Below are 8,887 nucleotides of genomic sequence, written 5' to 3'. Positions count from 1 at the left end.
AGAGTATTGTAGGAATTCACCTTTGAATGGCACTTCCTCCTAGAAGTGAAATTCATGGTGCAAGACTACAGTTTGAGCCCTGTCAAGATAAATTCGTAAGTCACTAATTTACCTTTGATTTGGAGGTTTCATGACTTGTTAGTAGCTTTTTGTTGTTACAGTGTGCAACTGAAAAGGAGATGTCTGGGCCAGTGGCATGCTTGTATGGATGTGAGGTTTTATAAATTGGTTTCTACCATAGGAGAAATGTTCAGAAGTGGCAAAGATAATTTGGAGCAAAAGTGTCATTAAAAACTGATGGGGGTAGACTAGATTGCTTGAATGTTCTTGACCTTCTACCTAGCATGGCAAAGACATGTTCTGTTGGAAAGCGTTGGAGAGGAATGTTGTATAAAGACAGCGCTGAAGCAGATTGAATTCTTTGAAATAACAGGATTTTAAAATGGAGAATATTTGTTTCCAAAAAGCTTGGAACTAGTTAGAACAATATGTAACCCTGTGTATAACTTAATGAAGGTTTGGCATCTATGCCAACTATTTTTCATTTTATTTTCAGTGAACAAGTGAGAATAGTACGTCTTGGAGTGAGGAACTGTGCACTGAAATACGGTAGTTACATTCTAAATAGCCCCCAATTAGCATGTAGCCTGGTATTTGCCAACATGTTTCAGCACACTTACCGCATCGCACACTTGATAAATGCTCTAATGGCAGCTTAAGACCTCCCAACAGTTGATTTGTTTCAGATTTCAAAATTAGGTTAAGTGTTGGAGGTAATGGAATCTCTTATGAAATGACTTTGGAGTGTGTAATGGGTTGGAGAGGGCATCAGTGCCTAGTTGTATGTTAGATTCACTGATGTCCCCTACTGAAAAATCTATAGTGATTAGGAAAAAGTACTAAACTTATTTAGGAATGGAGGATTTCTAGGCTGTATCTATTGCAGAGAAAAGATTCTTGGTGAAAGGCATGATTTCCTTCAGTGTCAAATTATCATTTGTGTATCTGACAGATGTACTTGGTATTTATTATGTAGAAAGATGGCTTAAATGCAGTGGTTATCAAAAGGTATTGTCTTTGGAGATTATTTTAATTTGTGCTTTTTATAACTGCAGAAGTTTTATAAAGCTTTTGATGAGAATTCCTTCTCAGTCCTGTGGTGGATGCAGGTCATTCTCTAGAGGATTTGTTTCAGATAGTGGTTCTAGGAGACTTTTGAGTAAGTGTGCTTTAATTATACTTTTTAAGAGCACCTGCTTTTAGTCAGAGTAGCACTCTGAAAAATAAGGAATATTTAAATATCTGTATTTTGAAAGACAAATCTTGCAGCTTTCCTAACTTCATAATTTTAAGTTAAACTATGTTGTTTCCCTTCTCACATTTTGTGCCTTATATTGAGCTCTTGGGGGGGGGGGTGGAGTGCATACGCACAGTGAAGAAGGTTCAGTCAGTAGTTTTGAGTGTTGCTTTCTTCATTCCCTTCAAGTATAACTGAGATGGTCAAAAACTGGCTCTAATTTTGTTGAACTAGTTCAGCTCACTTCAGTTTTGTGATTCAGACTGTCCAGGTTACTCTCTGATGAAACATCTTCTTTCTTTTTTTCTTTTTTTTTCTTTTTTTTTTTTTTTTTTTTGGGGGGGGGGGGGTCAGTATTGAAAATGATCTGAGGTGAAGCTCCAGTAGTGTTTTCAAAAAGACAAGTCCTTATCTTCCCATGTTCCTTACTCTCGTTTGCTCAGCTTGCTGCTAGCTAATACCTGTGACATGGAATTCCAGGTTGATATTTAGAAAGAGTATTTATGGAAGACAGATGCTCACTTTCCCAGTAGCTCTGCAATTCTGCAGTGTTCTTTATTCAGGCATCTGAACAGTCTTTTACTTAAAAGCCCAAGTTGTAGGGCTGTGTATCAGCTGAACGGTAGACAGAAGGGCTGCGACACTATTGGTATCAGTATATCTCAGTGTGTATGCTGATACGGCAAACTTTCAGTGTTAATAAAATAGAGCTGCGATAGTCATATGGATTTCTGGTCTCTACAGAAATTCTGCAAAAGGCATTACTGATCTATGATCATATGCAGAAAAGGTAAAAGGTTTGTGCATCATAGATCATTGACTGTTAATGGTCCTCACGGATGAGATGGTATTTTCCTTTGCCCCTTTCATATAAACTATGTAAGTACAAGATTCTCTTTCACCTACCTCTTAAAAATACGTTATGATCCCTTCCTTTTAAATGAACTTCTGTTTTCTGTTTGCTTTTCAAGGTGTCATATACACGTGGTTAACACTCCTTGGAAACTTTTTAATTAGGAAAAATACATACTAAATGCAATAAATATTTTTGGAAAAGGTCTGAATGTTTGTGTTGCGTAAGTATGGTTGCATACTACAGACATCTCTTCCCGAGAGTGAAAATAAAGTCCCTCAAAAAAAAAAAACAAAACAAAAAACCCCCCTCTATTCAGTGCCCAAAGCCCTGCAGATGCCAGTTTCGCAGTCAGAGTGAAATGTAAGCATTACTTTGCAGCTGAATGTTAAAAACACTTCCAGGGCTCTTCTGCGCGCCGGGGGGCGGGGGCTGAGGCTGGGGCTCGCTTACCTCGCTACCCCCCGCGCCCGCGGTCTCTGTTACGCCGGTCTCAGCCGGCGCTGCTGCCGCCCCGCGCTGCCGCCGCCTGCTTCCCCGGGGCGGGGCGGGGCGGGGCGCTAGGGCCGGGCGCCGTTCCGCTTCCGGGCCGCGGGCGGCCGCGCCCCTCCTCTTCCGGCCGGTGGGAGCGGGGGCGGCGGCGGCGGCGGCGGCGGCCCGGGTGGGCGCAGGTAGCGGCCCCTGCCCGCGGCCCTGGCAGCGGCGGCGCGGCCCGGGGAGGACGGTGGGGGGCGGCGGGGCCGGGCCGGGCCGCGGGTCGGAGCCGGGGCTCCCGTAAGTGCGGGGCCGGGCCGGGCCGGGCCGGGGGCGGCGGGCTGCGGCCCCCCGTTGCGGCCGGGCGCCCCTTGCTGCGGTCGCTGCTTCCTTCGCGCGGCGGAGCGGTGCCGCCGGGCCGGCCGTGCTGGCGGAGCGGCGTTTTGCATGGCGTTTGCCCTCGCTGTGTCGCGCGTTAACGGCTGCGTTGTGTTTTCTAGAAATTCCCCCCCCCCCCCCTTTAATGCGAGTGAGGAGGCGGCGGTGTCGGGAGCGGCGCTCGCAGCGCCCCGCGAGCCATGGCGTACCAGCTGTACAGGAACACCACGCTGGGCAACAGCCTGCAGGAGAGCCTCGACGAGCTCATACAGGTGGGCCCCGTGCCCCCCTGGGCGAGAAGGGGGGTGGCTCGCGCCGAGCTGCTTTGTGGCTGGCGCATGGGGCTGTTCCTAGTCAGCGTTTAGAATAACTTAATGACGTTAGAAGTTGTTAGGTTTCGTTCAGGTGAGAAACCTTTCTTTCTTCCGCGTTCTAGACAGAAGAAGCACTTTATCAGCGGTGTAGTCTCTTGTGGTGTGGCCCAGTAAGTGAACAGACAGATAAATCTGGAATGCTCTCATCCGTTTCCTGCTCTTCCAGCTGTTTCCAGCAAATATTTATCAGAAGAACTCTTCCTGTAGCTCAAAAAATTACGTTAGCAAGTTGCTTCTTGTCCCAGAGTTAACATGAGAAAAAGGAGATAAACACAGGAATGTAGTATTTCTGTTAACTGTTTTTCTTCTAGAGATTTGTTTCATGTAAACTTTGTTTTGATGTTTTTAGCTCTTAGTGGGTTTTTTTGCGTTAACAGCGTACTTTCAAACAACTCTAACCTTTCTTTTTTTTTTGATTTAACCACTTTAGTCGCAACAAATCACGCCTCAGCTGGCCCTTCAGGTGCTACTTCAGTTTGATAAAGCTATAAATTCAGCACTGGCACAACGAGTCAGGAACAGAGTTAATTTCAGGGTAAGACAACTACGCATAAAAGTTCTCCTTGAACTGCAGGGACTGAGTGCTGTTGCAGAACATAACTTAAGCAGAAACTTACACAGGTCTGTATTGACTCTGTGCTGATGATTGTGTGCGTGTATATTGAAGTTTGTTATCTTGTATTTCTGCTAGGGAATTTTTCGAGGTATGCAAAAGTCAGAAACAGAGACTGGGGGTGGGGAAGGGGGAGGATCATGAGAGAGGAGGAAGACGTGCAAAATGATTTGACATGTAGCATTGCTGTCTTCAGTACTTTGACTATGGGGGGAATTTTGCTCCTCTCAGTTGTATGTGGCAGAAGCAGGATGACACAATGTGTTCACCTGCAGCTATGATGTGGAAAGACTTTGGAGAGTTGTAGATCTGTCCTCAAGCAACTCAGTGAATCATTTTGTAGCTGTTCTTAGATATACAAACAAGTGTAGACCAAATGCGGTATAGAAAACTTTGTTCAGAATGTGTGGAGAATTAAAATCTTACTTCAAGCTTAATTTCTAAGAATATCAATTTAAAACTTGTGAAGAGGAAGGCCAAGAGATGTGCTTGTCAATGTCCTTAATAATACATCAAGTGTGGGGGCAACCCCCTTATATGGGTTGATTTTGTTATGATTTTTTATTTATGCTACTGCTTTTCTCTTGCACAGAATTCCCTATCTTGGTATCATCATTGTTATTATTGATTTATATTATGCCCTATATTTTATGAAATCTTTCTGATTCTGAAGTAAGTTGTATTGATCCTTTATGCATGTTAGAAAAGTTACAAACTTTTTTATTTTAGCTGTGAAGGAATCCCCTTGCATAGACTATAACATTCCTTCATGGTCTTGAAAATTTCTGCCACTGGAGGGCGTTTAAACTACAGTTTTCCTTGGAATTACTTGTTTGCCAAGTTTGTATCTATGTATTTGGATTCACAGCTGGCTTTATGACAAACCTGATATATAGTTCTAGCAGATAAGTAGTTCAGTAGACTTTAGTAAACATCTTATTTTCTGATACTTTTGGGATGCCTCCAATTGAAAATGTCTCTTGTCTTTTCAAAGGGATCTCTGAATACGTACAGGTTCTGTGACAACGTGTGGACATTTGTACTGAATGATGTTGAATTCAGGGAGGTCACTGAACTTGTGAAAGTGGATAAAGTGAAAATTGTAGCATGTGATGGAAAAAGTAAGTATGGAATATGATATAAATAAGCTAACAGAGATACAAGTCTTCAACATTTAAGGAGGGTTCTGACCAAATGTCTCTGATTGAAGCTGGATTGTTTGATTCTATTATTCAGACAAAAGCAGGGCTGCGCACACATTTTTATGATGAGAAATGGAACAGAAGCAAGCTGAATGCTTCTCTGAATCACAGGCACTGAAATAGGAATGTGTGGGAGACTACTGGACACCTGTTGTTGAAGTACATACCACTAGAGCAATTACAAAGTCAGAAGTAATCTTAACTGAATTCCTCTGTGGTGATTTCTATTCTGTTAACCTATTTGTTAGAACAGCATCATGTTTTATCAAACTCAAAGAATTCTCTATCCATCTGAGCAAGCAATTGTGTTTAAAAAAATCATATTTTTTTATATAAAATATGTATATATAACTACACACATACATGTGTGTATGTATTTATTTATATGCTATTTAACAGGCCCACTGTATGTACATTGTTATAGGACTTTGTGTTCCTTATCTACCTGACTGGATTACTGTTGTCAGTGTTCCTTTAAAATGTTTACTGAAAAAAATCATTTATTGACCTTTTTAGCTAGATGGCTTAGAACTTTTAAAAACGTTGTGTCAGAATATCACTAATGATGTATAAAAGGGTGCCAGTTGTTTAACATTCTTAGGGAGTGATACAAAGGGAAGAAGCAAGAATGGAACAGCTTTTAGTTAAATAAACCTTAGACCCTGAAACAGGTTCTTCCAGACTTCCTGTTCCTGGCATGATTACAGGGTCGCTTAAAGCTGTAGTTCTAAAGAACTGACAGAATTTGTCTCCTTAAGTTCTGGTATTAGCCATGCATATAGTCTCAATCTATTTATTTTTTGTGTACTTTAAATAGCTAGTAGAGGAAACTTTACTTTCCAAATATTAATAATTTTCACTTGTGATGAATTATGCAGATGCGATGTAAAGAACTGAATGGCCTAAAGATACTATTAACATTTTAGCCTTTTTTTTAAAGTAAGTAGTTGACTTGCTCTCTGTTGTTTTATGAAGATCATACTCTGTCTTGTATCTATTTCAAAATGCATAATAAATATATACTATAGCCCAGTCCGAAGAAGAGCTTATGCTACTGCACATGGGAAAAACCTCCCTCTTAGATCATGTCACTTAGCAGCACTTCCCTGTGGTTGACTGCAGTTAAGTGTTTGTGTAGCGCACTGAGTTAGAGCAAAGCTTCTTATGTTTCTAATGCCTTATTAGTAAATGATGTGCGTGTCCAACCTTGAGGTTTTGCTTTGGCTCTTTTCATTGTTGCTAAATGTAGTGAAACAGTACAAGCAGTTCATACCTTGCATTGGTAGCAGCGGAAAGAATTAGGCTGGTTCAGAGCATGTTCCATTCCAAAATGCTGTTATGAGCTTGGGAAAATATTGGAGAATAGTACTGTTTTTTAACTTACACACAACTCTGTTTGTATATGAGTATGTACTATTCATACTTTTTTCTTTCTTTTCTAGATACTGGTTCCAATACTGCAGAATGAATAAAACTATAGTTTGTCTGCAATATTTTCTGTTAATATGCAGCACTTTCTGGAGAGAAGCATGGAAAGGGACTGTGTTCGTACTTTTTTCTCGTGGTGCAGATATGAGTTAATCCATACTAGAAAGCATCACAGAATGACAGCAGAAGAAATACCTGTAGCGTTTCTTCAGTTTACCTTATAGGGCATGAAGAAAACAATGTTACTTTTTTTAAATTACAGCAGATACTGTTGCCTTTTTTGTTCACAATAATTTCTCTAATAAACTTTTATTTAAAAACTTGGGAATGAGCAAGTGGTCATTGGAAAGATTTGTTTAATAACAACCATTAATATATTCTCCCAAATTTGTATAAGCTGTGTTTAGAGCAGTGTTGCAAATGTGAACAGTTCTGGGTGTTTAATCTGAATATGGTTGCACCTACTAGTACTACAAGAGACGGTTGTTCCAAAATGATGTTAGAACACATCAGCAAAAGCTTAGGAGCTCCTGCTTGCCAGTATATTTGTTTATTTTTCTCTATAATTTTTTGCATCTTTTTCTCTATAATTCTCTATAATTTTTTCATTTGGTACTCTCTCCTAATACACTAACCTGATTATTTAAAATGTTATTGCACAGCTAATCAAATTGAAATAATGAAACTGAGTCTCATGAGATTGTGCTGCATTCTCAGCGAATGTTAGCACAGCTTGTTTTTACTTTTATCTAAGCAGCTTTTTATTTATGTGGAGTATCTTTAACTGGACACCTGCCAAACAGGATTGAAGCAAAAGAGTTGGACTATGAGTTTCAACATACCAAATGAATAACTTTGTTCTTTTTAGACTTAAACATTCTACTGAATATCTTCTAATAAAGAAAGTTTTTAAAGATACTAAAGATATTATTGATTGAAATATGAATGTAACATACTTATAGCTTGTATGTCTGACTTGACAGCAGTGACTGTCCCCATATGGTTGTAGGAATGCTAGCTGTCTCTGCAGTGTCAAATTCATTTATTTTTGACATTAGGGTACTTATGGACCACTAACAACTGGAAATTGTACAAAAGAAAACCATTCTGCTTTTTCAGATAAGCCTAAATCTCTAGTTTGTGCCAAAACTGAGGTATAATGCAGGCCCTGATACCCTGCTGTATTTGTCAGTGGCCTGGTTTGTTAATTAAGTAAACCAATAAAGCTTTAGTATCTCCTCCTTTAATACCTTTCCTGACTGATACGTTCTGAATCTCTAAATCCTACCTTTGGATATCAAAGGACATATATTTGGGAGAACTCCTGGATCCCCCTTCTAATGTCTTCTGAACCTGTTAAAATTTTATTTAATGGCCTGTCTGCCCTTTTAAGGTAAGTGAGAAATGTTAAATTCTATCCTATTTTTCCTTATATTCACACAAACTAGAAGCAGTCATTTGACTGAAAGCTACCTTCTCTGATTCACTTTTTCCTTGAGGTAGAACCAGGTTAATCTATGCTAGTTTTGAGATGGTAGTCTACCCCACAGGGCCACAGTAGCAGTCTGGAACTGGTATATAGAAGGTGTTTTAAAAAGTAAAAATTAGTGTTCTCAATCAAAAGTGTGAGTAGGCATTAAAGGTGTTAGTTGGTAAGGGCAGACAAGAGTCCTTTCATTGCAAAAACCTGGAATCTCTGCCATAGGTAAGAGATTTTTCTATCGAGAAAGCATTCTACCAATTTGCAAGACTTAGGCTGCTAAAGCATTGTTTACCATTTTTTTTCCTTGTATCCAAGCTAAATCTCTTTTCCTGTAAATAGCAGATTGGCAAATAATTATTTTGTAAAACCAAAAGAACAGACTGTTGCTCTTATCCAAACAGCACAATATGCATCCGTTGAGGTCACTATCTTAAAGGATGCAAGTGTATATCCCTCCCTTGGTTTTCTCTTTCTCTACATCAAACTCAATTTTCTAGGTTTAAATATTTTGTTCTCTAATAATCATATGGTAAACTGAGGATCACCGCCCTTACAAATGTAAACTTTGGTTGTTTCTGCCTCCAGCTCTCCAGTCTCCTGTCTCAGGACAGAAACTTCTCAGTAGCTAGCTGTCTGTAGTCTTTAGCCACCCTCCTAATACAGATAATTATACATCTGCTCTTGTTCTAGTTGAGTGTGCATTAGCATATTTACTACAGCCTTCTTTGTGGAAAAAAAATACAGTAGAGGAGCAGGATTTCGCTGATAATGTGAACTCTCTGTGG

At 40.1% G+C, this 8,887-nt stretch overlaps 1 protein-coding gene across 2 annotated transcripts; it reads left to right on the top strand.

Annotated features, from left to right (window-relative positions):
• Window positions 1-2,733: 2,733 nt before the first annotated feature.
• On the top strand, window positions 2,734-6,943 carry GTF2A2 (general transcription factor IIA subunit 2). Of its 2 annotated transcripts, none has more exons than XR_010390793.1 (5): window positions 2,734-2,821; window positions 3,125-3,274; window positions 3,807-3,997; window positions 4,984-5,110; window positions 6,634-6,682. XR_010390793.1 is itself a non-coding variant. In XM_064517501.1 (5 exons), the coding sequence occupies exons 2-5, from the start codon at window positions 3,203-3,205 to the stop codon at window positions 6,657-6,659; spliced, it is 330 nt and encodes a 109-aa protein (XP_064373571.1). In that variant the 5' UTR covers window positions 2,740-2,821; window positions 3,125-3,202; the 3' UTR covers window positions 6,660-6,943. The 2 variants fall into 2 exon arrangements, 1 of the variants encoding a protein (XP_064373571.1); XM_064517501.1 differs by having other exon boundaries at window positions 2,740-2,821; window positions 3,807-3,911; window positions 6,634-6,943.
• Window positions 6,944-8,887: the final 1,944 nt, after the last annotated feature.

Source organism: Dromaius novaehollandiae, chromosome 10 (assembly GCF_036370855.1).
Source record: "Dromaius novaehollandiae isolate bDroNov1 chromosome 10, bDroNov1.hap1, whole genome shotgun sequence".
NCBI lineage: Eukaryota > Metazoa > Chordata > Aves > Casuariiformes > Dromaiidae > Dromaius > Dromaius novaehollandiae.
This window is presented reverse-complemented; position numbering and strand designations above follow the sequence as displayed.